This window comes from Protopterus annectens, chromosome 3.part1 (genome assembly GCF_019279795.1).
Source record: "Protopterus annectens isolate FY-2018-M chromosome 3.part1, PAN1.0, whole genome shotgun sequence".
NCBI lineage: Eukaryota > Metazoa > Chordata > Ceratodontiformes > Protopteridae > Protopterus > Protopterus annectens.
In genome coordinates, this window is record NC_056732.1 from 1,492,649,685 (window position 1) to 1,492,674,300 (window position 24,616).

The following is a 24,616-nucleotide window of genomic DNA, read 5'->3' on the forward strand; positions in this document are numbered from 1 at the left end:
TTCAGGTTAACCAATGCATGGACCAAGCACTCCATTTGGTAAGTAATATTCCTTATGTTTAGTTTTCTATAGAAATGCCTTTTCTTCTGTAGTTTTATAACTCACTTTTGTTTTGAGAAGGTTGAGCCAGCCTGAGTAATAAATGTAGTTGTAAGATAGTCTGTTGTGAGACTGCAGAATGCTTTACTGAACCCAAGGCAAAGTATTCACATCATTATCCATGCAGTACAGTTCTATATTTACCCATAACACCCATGCTTCCCAGACTTCAACCTATACACACTGGTACTGTCTTTCCTTAGAGGTGAATACCCAGTTCAGTACATTCGATAACTTACAAAATCAGAATGTCAGCAGCTCTCATCTGTAAAACGATGCATAATGTTGCCTGTATGTAAAATAATATTACTTTATTTGTATAGGCTTCTCCATACCCAGTAATACTGTCCCTGGAAAACCACTGTATAGAACAGCAAGGAGTATTGGCCAAACATCTCAAGAATACACTGGGCAGTATGCTACTGACTGCACCTGTAAATGAAGACATTACTGAACTGCCTTCCCCTGAGGTAGGTGACCTAATGTGCTTAGGAAGTGGGACCACTAAGTTAAATATGCATGCTACTCACTGTCCTACATGACTGGCACTGTATAATCTGAATTTGCCTGACTCTAAGTGAATGAATTCTGCAAGTACTACTTCCTAACAGGGTGGAAGGTATTGAACATCACTGGACTGTCAAAAGGTGTCCTAAAGCCCAGTGTGACAGGTAGAGGGCATCACTGCCTCTTGATGATCTTGTACTGATATGCTGATAGGTATTATTACACTTAGAAAATAGGCTACATGTTCCATTGTTTTGTTATGGCTTTATTATTAGAGCATGTATTTTTCTGTTTGATGACAAACAGATTCTCCAGTTATGTAGTTTAGGTTTTGATAGCATGTGCCATTTAGCAGTATTTTAGGTTCCACTACTGAAACCCAAACACCAAATACCAATATTCCACAACATCATAAACTATTGCTTAAAATTTACAAGATTGAAAAACTAAACTGTAAGTACTTTTGCAGGAGGAAAGGCATCCAACACCCTTTAAATGTGTGTGTGTCTGTGTGTGTGTGGGGGGGGGGGGTCCTAACCTACCAAATGTATATTGTACCAACTTTGCAGTTGTACAAACAGGAAGAAAGGAGGAATTTCCCAAGACAATTGGATCACTGCTGATGCATGCTTAAAATTACACCATCAATGATTTCCTGTGGAAAACAGAGATTGGAGTTCTGTTCTTCAGTATATTGTGTCTCTGGCACCTGATGCTTGAGAAAAAGTAACTTAGCGATATCTAAAGAAGCAGGTGTTTTACTGTTCATTTACTCCACCCCTAAGATTTAGCACTATAAAAAATTACACTTCCAATTATGGAGTTAACATTGAAAGTCTAACATTATTTTTAAACAGCAAATAAAATGAGCATTTTGACCATCTTTTGAACAGGTGACTTATAGCTGAAGTTTTATCAGAATAGCTCACAGAGGATAACTCTAATATTACCAGTTTCCTGATAGATCAGTTCACTTCTAGCTGTGTGATTTTTTGTTAAGCAAGCCTTCAGAATGAAATATTATAGCAATAACCCACGCCTGGGTGTGGGTAATGCTAAATTTACCCACGGTTCGCCCTCGGGACCAAACAAAGCCAACCGTGGGTAAATTTAGCATTACCCACACCCAGAAGTGGGTTATTGCTATTATACCATGACATTATTTAAGAAAAGAAACTATTACTTTTCTTAAATAATGGCATAGTATAATGCCTGTTTACTGCCCTTCCGCAGATGTCTGGCATCCGCGGCAGTTCTGATGTACTGCGCGCCTGCGCAGTACATCAGAGTTGGCAAAAGCAACGGAGAAAGCAAGATCTCCGTTGCTTTTAGTGTCTCGCTATGTTAAATGAGTTTAACATGCGAGACAGTTTTAAAATAAGCAACGGACATCTCCGTTGCTTATTTTAAACTGTCTCGCCATGTTAAACTCATTTAACATAGTGAGACTAAAAAGCAACGGAGATCTTGCTTTCTCCGTTGCTTTAAACACTGTCGCTATGTTAAATGGGTTTAACATGGCGAGACAGCTTTAAAATAAGCAACGGAGATCTCCGTTGCTTATTTTAAAGCTGCCTCGCTATGTTAAACCCATTTAACATAGCGAGACAGTGTTTTAAAAAAACGAGTTATACTAATGGAAAAAAGTCCGGGCGACCGGACCTTTTTCCATTAGTATAACTCGATTTACAATGGGCACGCTGGCCAATCAGCGTGCACGTTTTGGGGGGCTCATGGTATAATATGGTTGTGTCTTCAGAGAAGCAAGGATCAACATTCCATGCCAACATAAAATGTGTACAATACACAAAAGGAGTCTTGCTCATTTACCAGATTTAAATCAGATTTCGTTTGTTTCATTTAACTGCTCTAATATCATGTTTATGTTTAAAAAAAACAGCTGATTTGCCATAGGGTTATGTTGCTCTGACTGTACTGCACAGGGTCCTAGGTACAAAATGTGGCAGTGAAATGCATGGCAGTAGCATAGCATTTAAGATTACACACAAAGCTATCTGAGGAGGAGCAGCTGATCTGTGATATATAGCAATAAGTAGCCTGTTTTTTTTTTCTTATTTGTAGTAGTTATTGCTTATTTTATATATTTATAGCAATTTTATTGTATACTGCATACATGTTCTGTATTTCATAGCTACTGGCTCACTTGTGATAAACATTTCTGTAGTGTTTTCTGCCTAAAATAGATTAGGTGGTAGCTGTAATATTGTCCATATTCATGATTGTGCTTGTGATAAACATTTCTGCAGTGTGTTCTGCCTAAAATAGTTTTGGTAGTAGCTGTAATATTCTCCATATTCCTGATTGTGTTGTGGGCCTAGTTGTTTGTTAGAAGCTGTTTTTGAGCTCATTGTCCAGGCCATCTTCATTAGCAAAGACCATCCCCCACTTCAGTGAGAGTTTAGTGTTTATGGTCATTGTGTAGTTGCATAGCTCTCAACCTTCCATCTCCAAAATGATGAACACTAGCCCTCATAATGTGGAACAAATGGGCAAAATGTGGAAAACATACTAATGGCTTACTAACAACTTCAACTAGGAAGGCCATAGGATGGTTAAAATATGCTGGTTTTACTTATAAAGAAGATCTTTTAATGAATTCATATGATTCATTTCTATTTATCATGGATTTCACTTAAAAAAATTCCTAACACTGAATGCATGACAGAGTCTTTCAATGTGGAACATTGAGGAACTCTGAGGAACATGAACTTTTTAAGACCCCAAATGAGGTACGTTCCTCGTAATGAGGTACACTTGAGAGGTATGTGTAGTTGGGTTGCCAGGGCTATGGCTTGGAGAAAGCACCTTATTGGTCTTTTGAGCATTTTTTAAAGTTGTTTCAGGTTTCAACTTTCTGTTAAGAAGTTAACTTGCGTGTTTCAGCCATTACACACAGAGCTATCTGAGGAGGAGCAGCTGATCTGTGATATATAGCAATAAGTAGCCTGTTTTTTTTTTTTTTTTTTTTTTTTTTTGCTTATTTGCAGTAGTTATTGCTTATTTTAGATATTTATAGCAATTTTATTGTATACTGCTACTTGTACTGTATTTCATAGCTATTAGCTCACTTGTGATAAACATTTCTGTAGTGTTTTCTCCCAGCCACCCTGCCTATTGGCATCTTGTCTTTATACCTGCTGGCCTTGCAGTTGCCCGCCCCTACACTCCTCCCAGTCTAGTGTCATTAGCTCATTCTACCTAATACAGAGAGAACATCTGAGAAGGCCAACCCACTTAGTTTCTTTCCTTCTGTTCCTCCTTTCTCACTTTCTTAAAAAAAAAATGTCTGAATATCCTTGTGTTCTGACTGGGCTTCTCAAACATTTTGGAAATATAGAGTATATTTTAGTGCATTTATTAAAACTGTATTTGTCTTAATATTGCTACAACTCAAGTGCTCTAGGTTGCACTGCATCTGAATTGTTTTCGTGTGTTTAGTTGTTTTTCTGTATATAGAGACTTTTCTGTATATGTAGACTAGCTACTTATTCTAATGTATTACTGCCTCCTAAATCATTTTTCAGTTGTGCACTTGCCTTGCTTCATTTAAAAAGGTTTAAATAGCTAATTTTGTAAAGTTTTAAGTGTATTTACTGTTTAGGGCTACACACTCAAGTGTGTTAGCCTTTTCTGTGTTTATTTAGTGTATTATTGCATTGTTTAGCCTGTTTTAACCAAAAAAAAAAAGAAACTATCTGGTTTGCTCATTTTCCACCTTCCCTAGCTAGTATACTCCAGATCCCAGGCTTTGCTGGTTTCAGGACTTTATTTTCTGTGTTCAGAGCTCTCCAGACCTTGCTGTGGTAGAGGAAAGTCCTACTGCTTACCAGCGGGAGTGGTGAGCATTGTACTACCTGTCTAACACTAGAGGAGTGGTTTCCAGCTCTGAAATTGTAATTTTAGCCATTTTGGTCTGATTTCTATCTCTTTCAACTTTCTGGCTTAAAAATGTGCGTGTTTGCACATTTTCCACATCGTGCAGCACCGCCGGGCTACGGTTAAAGTATTCCAGGTGCCAGAAAGTCTGCTCTTCAAATTCTCCCTTAGAACTACCTGGTTTCTCAGTAGTAGCACCAACATCTGAACCCTTGTGACTAGCACTTGCTCTAGAACCTGCTGGAAAGCACTAGGAAGCCTTAAACTGATACAGGCACTCATCTCTCCTTGTTAATAAGGAGAAATTAATCGTAGGCACTAAACAGCCTATAATTGCAAAGTACTTTGCAAAGGTAAGGGAAAACAGCTCTTGTAGTTTACAAAAAAAGCGCCTAAACAGGCATGTCCAAGGGTCAGCTTCCGGTGATTTCTCCTGTCCACCTGGTGAATCTGGGCATACTGGGGCAATGCAGCAACTGCCTCATGTACACAGACAGCCCTCTCCTCCTACCACCCAACACTACAACCTGTGAGAAATGCATTTACATAGCCAAACTGGAAGCAAAGCTCTCTCCAGCCAAGATTGTACTAGACAGTCAAGAGGAGAAGGTTAACACCTGCACTACACCTCAAGCAACACATAGCCCTTCAAAACCCACACCATCAACACCCACACATGGCAACACTAAACCCACATGAGCGGAGGATCTTAACATTAACATGCCCAAGCAACAAGGACCTCCAAAGCTGAAACCCAAACAAACACCAGTTACAACCAAATTGACACATAGCTCACAACATCAGTGTGCCACCCAACAACAGCCCCTAAGGCAAGACAATGTACCCAACACTTTAGTCATAGGTGACTGTATAGTCAGGCACACTGATGTCCCACTCACCAGGCTGAAAAAGGAGAAAATTACAGTCAGCTGCCTGTCGGGTGCCAGGATCAGCCACATAATGCATGCACTCAAGTCACTCCACAGCAAGTACAAATGCAACTCTGTCATTGTCCATGTTGGAGTGAATGACTTGAGATGTACCTCCCTGGACTACATAAAAAGAGACATGGAAAAGCTCTCTGATAATGTGGCCCAGGCAGGTATGACTCTAGCCCTGAGTAGCATCCTGCCTTTACCCAGAATGATACCACAGTATAAGGACAAAATCATTGACTTCAACAATTGGCTAAGCTTCTGGTGTCATTCAAAGGGGATCCAGTATCTGTCTGCCTGGGGCGACATGATCGACAAACCACGATGCTTTGCAAGAGATCATCTGCTCCTGTCCCCCCTGGCATTCAGGTTATGGGCTAAAGCTCTTGCCACCACTATAGTGCCTTTTTTAGGCAAGGTTCAAAGGATAAAACCACCACCATAACAGATACAAGTATGCAAAATCTAAAGGTAATGCTACTCAATGCTAGAAGTCTAAACCTCAAAATGCACTCTCTCGAGGCACACCTAAAAATGGAGAACATCGATATCTGTGCAGTAACTGAGACCTGGTTCAAGGCTCCAGAGAGCACCCCTGCAATACCAGGCTACAACTCTTAGCACACTGTTCAGCCACCAAACCAAGACCGAAACACTAAAGGTAAAGGAGTGTCCATATTCACCAAGGATATTCACACTTCCAGGCTAGTTGCCCAACACAATGCATCTGAAATTCTCCAGGTGCAACTAACACTAGGCAAGACTGCAATCCAAACTGATGCTTGCTACAGATACCCCAGCATGCCCAAGGATTCTCACTACACCTTTCTAAACATACTGGAAAATATTAAGATACAACCAAACACCCTAATACTGGGTGATTTCAACTACGCTGCCATTAACTGGGAAAACTACTCAGGTACCAACAACTTTTCCCAACAGTTCTTGGAATTCATAAATTCCAGTGCCCTGGATCAACTAATCCATTGTCCCACTGGGGGCTCCAATATCCTAGACCTGGTCATTACCAACATGGGAGATAGATGCTCCACACCAGTGGTCACCCCCTCATTGGTCAGGTCTGACCATAACCAAATCACCCTTGACATCCACATGCCACCCCCACCCCCAGTAGGGAAACCTCTGTAAAAAACTTCTCCAAAGCCAACTTCGTGCTACTCAAGTCAGAAGTGACAAACTTCATGACACCCATGCAGATGGGAGCTGAAAGTTCAACTGCTGAATGCTACACTAAGGCACTGCACGAGCACATCCACTTGTGCATGAATTGTGCCATCCCAAATAGAACCAAGACTCTCTCCTCCAAAAGAAAGAAGCCAACCTGGTGGTCCCCTGCCATAAACAAACTATACAACAGAAGAAAGAAACTGTTGCAGAAAAGAGGAAAATCCCAGGATGCAAAAAAACATCCTTACCAGCCTCAGTAAGAAGCTGAGATCCCTTATAAAATCCTCTAAAGCTAGTTATGAAAATAAAATTGCTAAAGATTCCAAAGACAACCACAAGGCATTCTATAGTTATGTCAAGAATCTAAATGGCAATGCTCAGATATGCTCTGAACTATAACAGAATGGCATTAAATATACTGATCCCAAGGATATTGCCAGTATCCTGGCAGATCGATTTAGTGCCAACTTCACCCCCCTTTCACCCCCTAAAGGGCCCATCTCAATGCCAAAAGATTGCCAAATTCCAGTAATCACAGCCACACAGGTAGAAACCGCACTCTCCAAAGCTAAGAATAAAGCATCCATGGAACCAGTTGATATCCAAGGCTGTGTACTATATGAACTACAAAATGAACTGACACCTCATCTAAGTGTCATGTTTAATCATAGCCTCACCTCAGGCTTCATGCCCACTGAGTGGCGCACAGCTACAGTTATCCCACTCTACCAGGGGGGATCCACCTTGGATCCCAGGAACTACCATCCCATCAGTCTGAGGAGCCTGAACTGCAGGGGCATGGAACGCATTATCATGGAACTTATAAACAAAGTCATTGGCAACCTTCAAACACTAGACTCCACACAGTTTGGGTTCGTGAAGGGCCGATCTTGTCTCCTGAACCTGATTGATTTCTTAGAATCAGTCTCCAGAGCTGTGGACGAGGGTAAGGCAGTCCACACAGCCTATCTGGACCTCACCAAGGCCTTTAACACCATCCCCCACTCTGGAATCGTAGATAAACTTACTAAGCTGGGCATAAATCCCTACCTCACTCGATGGGTTGACAACTGGCTTACTGACAGAACCCAGACTGTAAAAGTAGCCGACTCCAAATCCAGCTCCAGACAAGTGACAAGTGGAGTACCTCAGGGTTCAGTCCTGTGTCCGCTCTTGTTTGGCATCTACTTCTCTAAAGTACAGGCCAAAACTAAGGGATTCTGGCTAACAAAGTTTGCAGATGACTGCAAACTGGGAGCCATTATTGAATCCCCAAGTGATGTTGATAGTCTACAAAAGGGCCTTACAGAAACAGATGCTTGGTGCAAGAGCCATGGGCTCAAGTTTAATGCCAAGAAATGTATAGTTATCCTCTTTGGGAAAAACCATGTACCCATGAATTACCACATAGGTGGCAGTACACTAAACACCAAAAGTGTGATGAGAGACTTAGGGACACAGGTGGACAGTGGTCTCACCTTCGATAACCACATCGCCACAACAGTCAGGAAATCCTTCTATGTGGCACACCTAATCACTAAGGGCTTTTCATCCAGAAAATAAAAGGAAGTCATTGTCCCACTGTACTCATCCCTCATTAGACCCATTATAGGGTACAACGCCACGTTTGGTATGTACCTCACAAGACATCTGTAACAGCTGGAAAGGCCGCAGAAATACCTCACTAAAAGAATCATAGGCCTAAAGCAGATGTCCTATACTGACCATCTAAAAAAACTCCAGCTATACTCTGTGGCATATCGTCTACTCAGAGGCGATCTCTGCTTAACATACAAGGTCATGTCAAACCCTGAGCTGTTGGACATGCTCCACTTAAAGAAATCCGAATCGCTCAGAGCTGCATGTTCCAGGGATCTAAACCTTGTCATCACCATGAACAAAACATGCTGGAGGGCTAGGTTCCTGACCCAGAGACTCCCCATACTCTGAAATAGACTGCCCATACATGTCAAGCAAAGCACTTCCTTGGCCCTCTTCAGAAGGAACCTTGACGATTGGATGGGAGATAGGAAATTCACCCGGGGGATCACGTCAGTCACCCTGCTAGACAGGGGTCCAGGGAAGTAAATATTGTGGGAAGAAATATCCAGGGAATTGTTATGGCTAGACTTGTATAGGCCCTAGGGCTGATAGCCTAATACCAGCCTATGAACCTATGAACCTATGAGCCTAAATCTAACTCAGCAGCCAGTATTGTTATAAATGATACCATTTTAAAGTCGAAATTGACAGATGCTTAGCTAAGTGGGTTAACAAAACAAACAGTCATAACATCAGATTTATAGTGGCATCTGATGGAAGAAGATCCCACTAGGCAATATCTTTATCTAGTTCCAAAGGTACACAAAATGATGACACTCATGCCTGGACATCCCATAGTTAGTGGAATTGGTTCTCTGACCAAACCTTTGACAGCTTTTTTTGGAAGTGTGTTTAAAATCTTTGTTGAAGCATGTTTTGTTTCATATCAAAGATACTGCTGAGTTGTTTGCTGATACTGGATGTTATTTATATTGAAAACAGGACTTATATGGTGACCTTATAAGTAATGTCCCTATATACTTCCATACCACATACACACGGAATAGAAGCAGTCAAATATGACTTGCAATTAACTCAGATATACTCCCAACAATTTTCATTGTTCCTGATAGAAGTTTTGGAAATTGTTTTAACAAATTTTCTTTTATTTTTCTGATAAATGTTATAAGGAAGTTGTTCGCACCCATTTCTGCTGAATTGTTTAATGGGGTATTTTTGAGTTAAAGTAATAATCAGCAATTGAATGTATATTGTTATTTGTACCTTTGGGAGATGGTATTAAGATGATTGTTGTTCAAAGGTTCATAGATTGATACTAGGCTATCGGCCCTAGGGCCTGTACAAGCCTAGCCATAACAATTCCCTGGCTATTTCTTCCCGCAATATTTACTTCCCCGGACCCCTTGTGTTTTATGGAAGTGTGGTATACAAGGACTACATAGGATTGTTGAACATTTAAATAACAATGAGATTGATAGTCATTTTACTCATACCTATGACCTGTTTGTAAGTCAGTTTTTGGATGCTAGCATGACCAAATTGATTGATGGCATGGTTAATATGGTGGTATATAGAAAACCTTACCAGAGAAGTACTTCATTGAATGCTGACAGTTGCCACCCTAATCATATAGTTAAAAATATTTCCTGTGCACAGTTTTTAAGGGCTTAAGTGTGTATGTAGTACTGATGAGGAATTCAACAAGCAAGAAGGTATAATAAAACATTTGTTACAAGGGTATATAAATTATGGTAGACTGAAGAAAGTTACAACAAAATTAAAATATTAGCTAGACAACAGCTTATACATCAACAAGTAAAATATAGGAAATATAGACATATGCTGAGGTTTGTTACCACTTATAGTAATATTTTTTTTAAGTAAGAGAAGTTCTAAACAAACGCGCTGGCAATTGTTATAAAAAAAAATCCTTTTTTACAGAATTAGTGGAAAACACTTGTAGGATAACATTTTGGAAATGTAAAAATGTTACTCAATTTTTTTTTCTGGATTTAAGAGAAATGTTAGAGCAGGTATAACCCCAGAGGATGTGCTTCAGGAATGTTATCGCTGTGGGAATTGTTCCCAGTGTGATAGGATTTGTAGAAGTAAGTGCTTTACATTACCTCTCAGGTTTATGATATAAAAGTGTTTATTAATTGTTTGACTGAGTGGGTAATATTCATATGACAGTATGTCTATGCGAGGCAGACATCCCTTATTTGAAAACAAAGAATTTCATTACATCTGACTGATCTAAGATGTAAAAGGGAAAGAAGCACGCTTTATAAACATTAATTGAAACACAAAGAAGCCATTTTTACCTTTATAGGCCCAGATAAGGTGATGATAAAATCGGGTCTATATTAGAACATCAAAGTTTTAAAACATCGAATGTTCTAATATCGACCCCAAAACAGCGAACGCTGAAAATAGCGAAACTGCATTACACCAGATTTTTTTCCTAGGGAAAGAATTTGGTTGTCCGTTTCTGTGGCTTCGCTATTCTCAGCACTGTAGTGGAAAGTTACGGGTCGGGTTCAGGTAAGTGTGCGATTGTGCGGACATTAGGGTTAGGGCACAGGTTAGGTGAGTTAGGTTTAGGGCGCAGGTGAGGTGAGTGTGCGATAGTGACAGGCATTAGGGTTAGGACAGGCTAGGTGAGTTAGGGTTAGGGCACGGGTCAGGTGAGTGCGCGAAAGTGACGGACCTTATGGCTAGGGTTTGGGTTAAGGTAAGTGGATAGATAGTAGTGTATGTACAGTTTAGTGTAGGGTAGATGTAGGATTTTAAGTGTATGTGTGTGGATTGCTGTTTTTTGCTATGCTTGTGTTGTGTGTGTGTTTCTCGGAACAGCGTTTTTTTCCCAGGGAAAAAAAATTGCTGTTCCAGGTGTTCGAGATTTTAAGCTTTCACTTAAAAGGGGTCAATGAATTAGTGTTCACTTTTCTAAACGTTCGCTAATTCAATATAGACCCATAAAATCTTATGCAACCAAAACTTAAAAACATAAACATTTATTTATTTTAAAGAACTAAAATGGATTATTAATTTAGGTGCCTGAACACACCCTGGTTTGAATGAGATGATATGAAGAGTTTATACATCAAAATAATTAATAATTTTAATATTTTCTTATTTCTTATAGTTCATTTCTATCCAATTGAATGATTAGATATTATGTTTATTTGATTATATACAGTATTTATATGTATGTTTATACATACCCGGGATTCATGAAGCATAAAAGTCTGTAAAGGAACAGTGTAGCTGTTCCTGCTCGGAACATGGCAGCTGAGTGATCCAGGAATGTTAGTTCCTGATGTGAATGAGCTTGCCCACACTGTTCCTGCACAGAGATCCATGCAGAATGCTAATTACCTCATTTTCAGGTCAAAATCATGCAAATGAGGTAAAATTGTGATTATGCAAGCAGGCAGAACTCCGTGCAGGAACAGTGTAATGTGCAGAACCATATTCAGCTAATAGATGAATACAGTTCTGCAAACAGCAAAATGAAGGTCTGACAGCTCGTAGAAGAGCATGTATTAAGTTAATTAGGCATGCCAATGGCTAAATATATAGCCATTGGCATTGCTATATGAATAAAAATTATAAAAATAATATTTTTTGTGGCCAATTTCAGCCATTTAAGTGCTGCACAGTGCTGTGCAAAAGGGAGGCTTCCGAAAAAAAAGAAAAAAAAAACAGTTTAAAATAAATTCTGCATTTGGCCATTATAGTCAATGACATGCAGAATGTAAACAACAGGAGGCAACTCTGGTTGCTAAGGGGAAAGGCTGTGCCGTAGTGCAGTAACTATGAGCTAAGGCAGTGGGGTATGTAAATGAGGGTAATGTACCTGAATCACAGATTTCTTCTAAGTGCCACACTGCACCTAACTGTGTAGGAGCAATAGCACCATGGTGTAAGACCAGGGAGCATCAGACATGAAAGGGGGTGTGTCATGGTTCCTGTAAGCACATTGGAGCTCCACGCAAATGGGAGGCGCAGAGCTAAGCTTAGCTCAGCAGGGGGGTGTGACTGATAAGCATGTTCACAGCCAGGGAGGTTCAAATAATAGTAAGCATTATTTACACTGGATCCACAGGCACAGAGGGACTTGGAGGAGGAACTCCCTGAACCTGCACTTGTAGGCAGAAGGAGGCATGCCCAATATGCCCAGGCCTTGGCAAAGAGACAATGCATAGCACACACACTGACACTGTAAGGGCCCAGGGACTGACACCTCTCTCTGACTCCCATACACAGTAAAATTGATGCCTCACACAGCTCACAACCTGTTACCCACCTTGTATAGGCTGTGTACTGTGTGCAGCCAACATATGCACCTCTCAAGCACCGTCCTCACCTGTGTTGCAGGCACAAGGTAAGTGTGTTTTCTTAATAACTGCATGAATTACTATGTTCTCCTACCATACCTATGGTATTACAGTATGCATGCAAAGGACTGGGGTGGGCTACTGGGATAGCAACATACAAATGACAACTACATGGGATACCAGGAAGTGTGTGGCCAACAATACTATCACCACACTATGCAGTAGTACCCAAGGTGAGTAATACCACAGCAGTATATGTGGAGGGGGGGCAAGTAACTGGGGGGTAGAGGTCAAAGGCATGGGTGGCACTGTGGGGTGCCATACTCAACCCACACAGACCCACCCAGCAACTTAGCTGTAGAAAACCATAAAAAAATGCCTGGCACAGGCTAGGCTCACAAATGGCAACAATAATGGCACACATCCATACAGAGTTATACAGTGATAGCACAGCAGGTTTTGCAGTCGCAGTAAGGCTCTGAAGGGCAAGAAGTCTGAAACTCACATGTACGCCAACACAGTCTGACTCCATTCTCTGTACTGATATGCCTGTAGTCTACAACACAGGGCACAATATTATGGGAAATGGCAACAAAATGTTAAGCAAATATCTGCACAGTCTCTGCAAATGTGTACAGTTCAGAGGTGCCCCCCCCATACAAAAGCAGTAACATATATGTCTGCAGGGAAAGAACAGTACAGCACACATTGCAAGGCCTGTCATAATCAACATGATAACCTGTGCCATGACAACACAATTGCCTGAATACCCCTACAGATGTGCTGCCTGTAGATGTGCATGGGGAACGCACACTAAAGTCCTTTGATTCCCTCTGTGTCTCCTCTGGACAGGGACTCTGTGTGCTGACATGTTGTAACATGGCCTATACCCTCATCTGTGTGGGTGATAAGGGCCTCAGGGCCCATATCCTACTAATGTCATAATGACCTATCAACCCACACACAAGTGTGTGTGTCAGGGGTCACCAGATTGCTCTTCACTGCTCTCCCACTGATACTGTAATTTACATTGCTATCCTGCTTATACGACACATATGATGGACATTTCTGCACAGTACACTGCACTCACTAACCACACACATACCCACAAACCTGTGACAGAAACACATCTGGACAAGGTCATAAGTGAAAGTGGGACAACTGCAAGATGATAGGCATGTGTACTGAATACTGCCTGCATACTGAGTAAGCTGGTAGGGTAAGGTGTCTTGCATTCCCAGGACTTCTGTACAGGTGAGGAACTTTGATACAGTAATGTCTGTCCTTAGGTTGTAATTTCAGTCTTCAAGTACATGCAACTAACTTGCCATAACAACAATAATGTTCAGAGGTATGCCTACAACAGAATATCACCTGTCAAGTAGGAAGAATAACACACAAGCAGGGGATGCCTAGCCAGTACAGTGCCAACTTGCTGGACAGTTTATAAAACTGAAGCAGTCAAGTGGCCGTAACCACACCTGTAAACAGGTCGTATTGAGCAAGAATGTGCATAGTGTGGTTCATAATACTGTTTTTTGCATAATACATCTTGTATTTCTCTGGTAAAGCACTGTGATGATCTCAGGATGTCTTTCAGTAGGGAATGACAGAATACATTGCAGAGTCAGACCTCACATATATCAGAAAACATGTCTGCTAAAACAAACCCAGTACCTGTAGGGCAGTTCTGTTTACATTTGGGAAGTATGGTTGTAGCACACAAAATCCTGGACTGGACTACACGTATCTGTAGAATGGAGTCCACCAACACTATGGAGGGTCATGGTAGGCATGCTCCTATACTTAGAAAATCACAGCCCATGTGTACACTCACTATGGAGGGTCATAACTCTCCACCTCTAAGAGCAAGAAATCTGGAGAAAGCCATAAATAAAAGTGGGACAAAGGCCCAGAAATAGGGACAATATTGAATCAATTTTCTTACAAATGTAGAAAGTTGATAGAATAGCAGGTTTTCCATTACCATGAATTTTCTGAAGGACATGAAGTCTGAAACTCAAATGTCTGTCATATTTGAACGTCATCCTTTACTGATTTAATGATATTTCCCAGAAAACCACAATTTTATGAGAAATGGATCAAAAATATGAGGCCACATTCTGGACATTTGGTGAAAATCTGCACAGTTGAGAGGTATGTGCAGGGTCATACTGGCCATGTTCCCACAGTTAGAGAATCACAGCACATGTGTACACTCAGTATGGTGGCTTATACTGGGCATGCCCCTACACTTAAATAATTACAGCCCATGTGTACACTCACTATGCAGGGTCACACTTGTTATGTTCCCACAGTTAGAGAATCACAGCCCATATGTACACTCAGTATGGATACTCATACTGGGCATGACCCTACACTTAGAAAATTATAGCCCATGTCTACACTCACTATGCAGGGTCCTACTAGGCATACTCCTACACTTAGATAATAACCATGTATAAAAAAGATCACCTTACGCAACTGTATTGTGCCTATATGTCACTACACACAGACAGCTATGTACAGCTGACCTGTCTCTCCCAACCCCTATCACACAACCATACTGTCAGCTATCTGTAGGTGGCCCATATATCATAGGTCTGCAACTGGTGAGTGTGATACACATGCATATGTAAGGGCAACACATACAAGCATGTCAATCATACAGTGGCAGAGACAGGTGGAGGGAGAGAGAGAGAGAAATAGTGAGAGAGAGAGGGATACACACACACACACACACACACACACACACACACACACACACACACACAGAGTCATAGACAGATACAGACACACTGAAAGGCATAGAGTGTCATCTTGCTGCAGACAATTGCACACCTTGTGTTACTACTGCCATGTCCCACTATGAAGGTGAGTACCATTGCCTAAGCAATCTGACATCACCTAATGTTGTGTGTGTTTGCAGGTGACAGTTTCTTGAAACCTTGGCCGACAGAACAACACTGGTCTTTGCCAAACTTTACAGTGCCATCTGATGACACTCACCTTAGAAGTCAATTCAGTCCCTCAGTAACCCAGTAAGCTGTGTGGCACATCTAATAACTGCATAATACTGTAGTACTGATAAGTAGATAGGTAGGGGTTCTAATCCCAGCACTGACTAGTGTGTGTGTGTGTGTGTGTGTGTGTGTGTGTGTGTGTGTGTGTGTGTGTGTGTGTGTGTGTGTGTGTGTGTGTGTGTGTGTGTGTGTGGGTGTGTGTGTGTGAGAGGGAGAGAGAGAGAGACAAAAGCATATCTCCTGGATAGGTCTTTTGAAAATAAATTTATGAGGCCTGTGGTGGGCAGTATGGTACCCATTTCCCCACTTTACAAGGATGTGTGATGACAGTTTAAAAGCTACCTCAGATGGTGAGTAGCCTAACAAGCTCCATGGAGTGTGTAGTAACTGTGCAACAGTGTAGTACAAGTAACTAGGTAGGTAGGAGTTCTAATCCCAGTACTGGCAACTGTGTGTGTTTGTGAGTGAGAGAAAGAGACAAAAGCCTATCTTCTGCAGAGGTGTTTTGACAATAACATTTTGAGGCCAGTGGAGGGCAATATGGTACCCATTTCCCCACTTTACAAGGCTGTGTGATGACACAGTTTAGAAGCTACCTTAGAGTGTGAATAGCTCAGCAAGCTCTGAGACTCACATAGCCTCTCATGCACCATGTTACACCATTGCACAGGCCATTGCAGTCATCTGTACAGATGTCTACACAATATTTGGTAGTTGGCAACCCATATGTGGTCTGTGTCCCCCAACAATGGCCATGCATGTGATATTGATGGCAAGTAGGTCACAGTTACAGGAGGTTCATAGGTTCATAGGTAGGTACTAGGCTATTGGCCCAAGGGCCTATGTAAGCCTAGCCAACAAGGTTCCCTGGCTTACACCACCCAATAAATTTATTTTCCTGTGCCACTGTCGAGCAGAGACACAGAAGTGATCCCTGGGGTGTACCCACACACATGCTAGCATCAGATATCATACATGATGGAAACCTCATGGTGATAGGATGTGTGTAACCCTGTCACTTGTCCAGGCTTGTAGGAGCAATACATAACCACAGTCGCTATTCCTAGTGGGTTATGTCACTATCCATAAAGGCTGTCACAACATTATGTGTTGTAACAGGTACTGGGTTATAGCCCATGCATTTCATATATGTGGACCATGTCATGTGTATGTAGCAGTATACTATATTAAAGTGGATGTCTTGGTGTAAGAATCTGTCCATTGGCAACTATGTTTGTGTTACTGTATGCACATCCCCTGTGCCAATCTTTAACATGTGTAGGCTAAGGATATCCCAGTTTCTACCTCTTCCACCCTGTGAACTGCAGAATACATGCCACAAACCTGTCATACACAGCGCCATGCATGCCCTCATCAACCGCATCAGACTTGAGTGAAGGTGTACAACACAGTAGTGGGACCATCTATGTCATATGTGTTGCAGACAGTGACACTGACAAAAAGGCAGGACTCACAGCTGGATGTGGCATACTTACACATGGTATGATTTGCAGTGGGTGTCACAAGAGTGGAAAGGATTACAGATTTATCTGTTACAAGATCCCCCCAGGTTGGACAGTTTGGAGGGAAAGCCAGAGAGTACTGGGATAATGTTGTTTTGGATGTGTGGTGAGGAGGGATGCTGACTATATTGGGAATAGGATGGTAAGGATGACACTGGCAGGTGAGAGGTGAAGAGGAAGGCCTACGATAATGTGTATGGAAGTGGTGACAGAGGACATGCAAGGGTTGTTGTGATAAAGCAAGATGCAGAGGACAGTAAGAAATGGGGACCGATGATCCACTGTGGAGTCCCCCTAACAGGAACAGACAAAGGAAAGGAAAAGAGATGTTGTAAAGGCAGTCTGCACAGGTTGCCAATTAGTTGACAAACGCAACAAAACTGTAATAGTAAATGACTAAAAATATGAGGCACACCTATGGTCAGTGTGCATAACACTGCAGATCTGAATGGTACAAGCTCAATATATCATGTGCCTTTCAACAAAAACATCTGCAACACTTTTGCAGTATGTAAATATCCTGCATAGGTCACTCACATTTCTGAGACACACAACTATATCAAAGCTGTACTCACAATGAACATATAGATATCTACAACATCCCAGTATCTGACCTAGCACTGTCACAGTCAGTATTGTTAACACACACTCCTGTAGTTGGCATGTGTGAGCCATCCTTTCCTGGGGTGACTCAGGGCCCTGAGCTGTGATCTATGTCACTGCAGACAGACCCAGCTGATATGGCCATAGGTACTGTTCAGCAAGATATCAGGACAGCAAATCTGGTTGAGACATATTTGTTGAATTTCCTATTTTCCCATTAGTACATACCCCCTACTGCATTACATTACAAGCTTACATGTTTGACATATTTCTTTTTCCAAACGTCTGTGTTTTGCTGGTGCAGTCTTCAGATGTGTTGGTTGGTTTATATATATTTTTTGTTTGTTTTCTTTTTATTTTTCTCTCTCATTCTCTCTCTCTCTCTCTTGGATGTAACTGATACATCTGTTTTGCATAGGCAGCATCCTGCTTTTTGTAGGTAATGCTCAAGAGCAGCTGATGGCATGTGCACCAGTTGGTATCCCTCACTTGCTAACTGCATGCAGAACAGCTGTGGTGTTAGTCCTATAGCCAATGGCATAGCAACACACTCCTATAATTGAGTACATCTTGTGGGCGTTGCCCCTTTTCCTTGCCTGTGAAGAAGGCGTCATGTAGGTGTGTGAACAACAGCATCAGAGAGGTTCCTTTGAAACACCAATTACATCGTACACTGTGAAGACAGGCCAACAAACTAGGAGAGAATGTTCCACACATAGGGACAGAATGTAAGTATTGTTGTTATACAGTTGTATGGATGCTAGTGTAACAGGGTTCTGTGGACATGGCTTTTCTGTGTGATTTTAAAGTCTGACAGTGTTATGTGGTTGACATAACTCTCAACAGTAGGCCAATCTGCAGCGTGGCCAGGTGTTGGACTCTCATGTTTGGTGTGTTTGTCAGACATGTCTTCTATTTGTAAAATCAGTACCATACTGTGGAGATTGCAGTCGGTAACGTCTATCATCCATCTGTGTTTCTGACTTCATATCCCTCAGACAATATATGTTTCAACAAACTCTGTTACACCAGCAACTGTGTCAGTTTATGGCAGCAATATTGCATATATGCCTGTGTTTGTGGGCCTGTGTCCCTCAAGTATGTCAGACTTTGTTCAGATGTCATGCAGTAACATGGTGATAGGTGGGGTATTTCATTCTTTAGTGACTTCATTCCTGATACCATCTTAGTGATGTATCAGACTGCCAGACATGTCATGTGTAAGAGGCCTGATATATGATGACAAAGCATGGACACTGTGTGGGACTCTAACCAGTTAACATATCTGTTTATGTATGCCAGTTGTTGACAGACTGTCAGGATTGTGTAGCAGTGTAGTGCATCAATGTTATGTGGCCTGTGTAGGGAAGGTGGTACATGTATGTCTTATGTCTCCTTTTCTGTCTGCCTGTGCATGCTGTTCCAGTCTGTGGTGGTCTCTCAGCTGTACATGTTTGTATGGCCAGACTGAGACATGTCCCATACCACAGTATGCCAACATACTACAGTGTGACTTGGGCTAGTATATATAGGGGTAGTGTGTGAGTGGCAAGCCTGTTTTATACTGTACTGTTCATTTGTTTTCACAGTATGTCACTGTGACTGTGCTGGAATTGGCTGTGGGTATGCACTTTGACAGTGGTGTCTGTTTTGCAGTGCTGTTACATCCCTGTAGTGGCTGGTATATTTGCAAATAAAAGTGTAATTCCCCACACTGGATTTTGGTTACTATTGTGTCAGCCTGCTTGTACTGTGGACAATGCTTGGTAACATGCTTAGGAGCTGGCTGTGGTTTCCATAATGTGATGTCATGTCCAAATATTTATTGGATGTACTGTTGCCTGGCCCCCCCAAGGGTTGTGTATTTCTGACACATCAGTGGGATGATGTGTGGATTTCAGTCGCTAAGTACTGTGAAGTAATTTAGTGTTGGACTTGTGCTATTTCAGTAATTATATGTTGGGACAGACATGAGGGTGTTACTGCAGCAACTGTGCCAGCTTATCTACTCCAGTATTTCAGATATGTCCCTATTTTCAAGCCCCCCCCCAACTTTGTCACGCTTGGTGTATATTGGTTGCAGTAAGGGATTTTGAGCCTACCTCTCGACTGGCCAGATTGTTTCAGACTGTCTAGGTTTATTGGCCATATTTGTGGTGTGTTCCACAGATTCATTATATTATTTCTGTGGTCAGTCACTATGATGATGTGAGGGTGTCTGACAGTAACTGCTCCCTGCTACTTAAATATACCAACTCCGAGATCCCACCACATTGAACAAAACGGAAGCCTCCCCTTACAGAAATTTCCATTGAAATTCTCAAACGTCTGCAAATTCGAACTTATGGTATGAGGTTCGAACTTGCAGAAGTTCGACTAACTGATAGGAACCCCCCCCTACACTACCATATGTGAGGCATATGACTCACAAATATCATTCCAATTCATAAAAATTAATTTACAAGTGCTTCCACACATAAAATATATTGGCTACAGCTGGGATTTAAACTGTGCATATCTTGCATACTGAACTGGAGCTGTACCACTACACTACATCAAAAACACATATTTATCCTTCATAATTCTATTTGACTGTCATACAGCATTTAGGCTGGGCTGAGCAAAGCGCCGTGGCATGCAAACCAGCTGCACTTTGCTTAAACTCTTTTTCTTTAGAAAAAAATATAATAACATATTTAATTTACAACATATATTTCTCTGCAGGTTGCAGGAATGTGAGGCAGGGATCTGGCCATTCTGGGGACAGTGATTTACTATGGGGGCAACTTACTTGTGCCTGTGTGCTTACATTTTTTTTTTTTATTTCAGTGTTCGCGGACACTGACATGCTCACTTTTACATTTCAGTGTCTGTGGACACTGAAATAATGCATAATATTAAAGCCAGGCTCTAATTTTATGCTTCTTTCTTGTTTGATTGCAGGGGGCATGTTTAAGTCTCTGTGCAGCATGTATACATGCCCCCTGCACTTGTACACGGAGCATGTACTTGTAGGAATACAGCAGTGTGCCCTCATTAATATGTAGGCCGCGCTGCTGCTGTATTCCTACAGGGAACAGTCCGTGCAAGACTAGACTATTCCTGCATGGACTGTTCCTGAATCTGGGGGATAGTTATATATTATTTTTATATAAATTATACATATGTACATCCCTATAGAAACGTTTTTTTTGATAATGTATTTGACATTTTTATTTTTTTAATGTTTACTGAAAGTTATAAAATAAGCTGATGGGGTTTAAGAAATCTAACACAGCTTAGCCAGAAGCAGTTGTTATGTGATAAAAAAGGGATGAAACTATTTGTATTTAAATGGTTTAGTAAGAAATTTTGTATTAGCATTGAAAAAGCTTTGTGTAGGCAAAATCTAGGTCTACTTGTACATTCTTCTCAGAATTAAGAGTGCTAAATATTTTGGGTGCTGGAGCCATTTTTTTTTTTGGTATTGCTGTGTTACTGCTGGTCCAAGCACATGGCTGGACTGTTCATGTGCAATATTTGGAGTGTGCATTTATACACTTTATGTATATATATATATATATATATATATATATATATATATATATATATATATATATATATATATATATATATATATATATATATATATATATATATATATATATATATATATATATATATATATATATATATATATATATATATATATATATATACATATATATATATATATATATATATATATATATATATATATATATATACATGTATGTGCATGTTATGTAAACTTTGGAGTTAATGACAGCTCAATTCATATATATTTTGGATGTGAACAGTTTTCCCCAGTCTGAACAAAAGTCATATAGCTGTCTGTTACAGAAGCCAGATTTAATGCAGTTTGATAGACTGGCACATTCAAATAGTCATGTCAGCCCACTGGTAGTGCCTGTCTCTATAGGGGACTGTGGGCCAGATTCATGAAGGCTTGCATGGAGTCTAAGAGTAGAGTAAGACTCCATGCAGCCAACATGTCTGCCGAGCGATCCAGGAACAGCCGGCAGAGGCATGCAAGAGAGCTCCTAAAACTCCGCTTACATGGACAGGGCTAGGTTATGCAAATTACCTCATTTGCTGCTAAAAGTTATGCAAATGAGGTAAATTTGCGATCCAGGAAACCCTAACCTGTCCGAGTAAGAGTAGTGTTATTTGCAGAAATGTACTCGGTTGTCAACTGAGTACTGTTCTGCAAATAGCAAAACGGAGCCATGACAGCTCCAAATAAAGGATGCATCCAGTTGAGGAAGCATGCCAATGGCCAAATATACGGCCATTGGCAATTCTACCCGTTACAAAAAAAAATTAATAATTTTATTTTTTACCACGATCTCCAAAGTTTAAGCACTGTAACCCCCCCCCCCCAAAAAAAAAAAATAAAAGCCAAAAATAGGCATTTTATTATAAATATACATCTGCCATGCAAGTGTATGGCAGGCTGAAGACAACATGGCTACTGAGTAGAGGTTGCTAAGGGGGGAAGCTCAGTCTAAGATGTAACCAAGCATTAGTAGGAAATCCTATGCAAATGAGGGTAAGGATAGTGAATCCCAATTTCACATGGCATATGAGCAAAGTCCATGGAGTGTAAGAGTATGATAAGGGGAGTATCAGAGTAGAAGATAGGTGACATCATGAGGGGGGTATGTATGAAAGAATGTAAGCTCATTGGAGCAGAGTGGCATGTGTTTGCTGTCAGTTACCCATCACTGGAAGAGGCGTGTCAACAGGTATCCTAGCTAAAGGCAAGAAATTGAAGGTGTATGCCATGGACAACACTAAAGTTTCTTGTAGAAGTGCCTGCAACATGTATGCAAACGTGTGCGCACCTGTAAAACCAAGTAAGACTGTGTGCGCGCGTGTGCGCCTGTGTGCGCGTTTAAGCCGGAGTAAGCAAGTGTAAGTTTGTTGAAACCTGTGTAAGTGCGCACCTGTGTGCACGCATTTAAGCTGGAGTGAGCAAGTGTTAGGCCATGTAAGCATGTGTGCACACGTGTGAGCTGGTGTGCGCATGTTTGTGCTTGTTTGCACGGCACTGCCCCCTGTGGAAACTGAAAGGAAAAAGGAAGCACAACAAATAGTAGGAAGTTAACCAAGGAGAAGTAGCAGAGCTATCAGGTGAAAAAATCAGAATCAGCCAATTACACAGGCAGGCTGTACACTAGCCTAGCCCAGCCCAGCTCAGCACTTAAAACTCTGCAAACAACTTTCCACTATGTTTTTCTCAGAGACACTGCAACACTGCAGTAAGCTAATAGAAGTGAAAACTGAAAAAGCTTTACTGAGACAAAGAAATGTAAGGGGCTGCCATTGCTGTTATAAGGCGACATATGCAACATGCTGAGGGTGGTGACAATGTGAATGCTGCTGAGCAACCCACAGTGAGGAGACAGAGAAGAGTGTATAGGCCCAGGGCAACCTACCATGGGCTACATGAGCTGGAGATAGTGGAGCGCTATAGAGTGGACAGAGACCTCATGCAGCAAATTGTTGAGCTGTGCAGGCCACGCCTCACACACAGAGCCAACAGAGAGGAACCCATCCCAGTGGAAACCAAGGTATGTGTTGACCTAAATATACTAGCAACAGGTACCTTCCAGAGACCAACTGGTGATATGATGGGAATTTCACAGGCATCAGCATCCAGGGTACTGCACCAGTTCCTGAATGCCATGTCAGCACATGTCGGTGATCATGTATATTTCCCCAATTCCCATGAGGTATTGGCCAGCAATATGCATCTTTTCCAGCAAATAGCGGAATACCCTGAGGTAGTGGGTGCAATAGACTGCACGCACATACACATCAAAGCACCAGCTGGTGAGCAGGGTAGGGTCTACTTTAACTGCAAGGGTTTCCCCTCCATCAACTGCCAGGTCGTGTGTGATGCCCAGGGCATAATAATGAATGTGTGTGCTGGCTGCCCTGGAAGCTACCATGATTCCCATATCTGGCATCTGACACAGCTGTACCAGACATTTGCCAATGGGGACATCTCTCATGGTCACCTAGTAGGGGATGCTGGATATGCACTGGAGCCTTGGCTGATGACACCTATTAGAAATGCACACACACCTGAACAGGAATGCCATAACGAGGCATGCACGGAAACACAAAATGTAATAGAGCGTGTGTTTGGGCTGCTCAAGTCATGGTTCCGGTGCCTGGACACATCTGGTGAAGCCTTGCAGTACTCACCAACTACATGTACCCAAATAGTCATGGTATGTGCTATGCTACATAATATGATCCTGCGAAAACAGCTGCAGCAGGAGCAGCATAGGGTCAGGCCAAACAGCCCCCCACCATTGCCAAGGCCATCACAGGCAGAGCATGACTCAGAGGAGGAACAACCTGAGCCTGCCCCAGTAGGCAGAAAGAGGCGTGCCCAGTATGCTTTGGCCTTGGCAAAGAGGCAACGCATAGCATATACACTGGCTCAGTAGGAACCCTGGAAATGATACCTCTCTCTGACTCGCACATATAGTAAAAGGGATGCATAACTTGACACTACCTGTTTTCAAACATGTATAAGGAGTGTAATATGTGCATCCGACATAGGCAGCCCTGCAGCACCACCTGAGGCATGCTTGCCATGTGTTAAGCAATATAAAGCAGTGCTAAACAGCTCTTACCACTATTTAGTATATGTAAACAAAATTGCACACACTAAGTAGCACAACTTTGGGCAATGTTGAGCAACATTGGGCAGCGTTCAGCGATGTTGATTAACGTTGAGCAATGTTGTGCAAGTTTGGTCAATGTTGGGCAAAATCAGGTAAACATGGTCATATTTGCTTTACTGTTCCTTAAGCAGTCTGGTCTGCCCAGTATGAAAATATGAAGCAGTGACAGTCCTCGAACCCAGGATACTGTGCACTATAGTCACAGTACTGAAT

At 41.6% G+C, this 24,616-nt stretch overlaps 1 protein-coding gene across 2 annotated transcripts in view; it reads left to right on the forward strand.

The window, feature by feature from the left end:
• Positions 1-24,616, forward strand: part of PLCD1 (phospholipase C delta 1) — a 1,599,641-nt gene that overhangs the window by 1,177,047 nt on the left and 397,978 nt on the right. For both annotated transcript variants that reach the window (XM_044067556.1, XM_044067555.1), the window contains exon 8: positions 423-569. In XM_044067556.1, the coding sequence (XP_043923491.1) occupies positions 423-569 (147 nt within the window). The remainder of the gene's footprint in view (positions 1-422; positions 570-24,616) is intronic.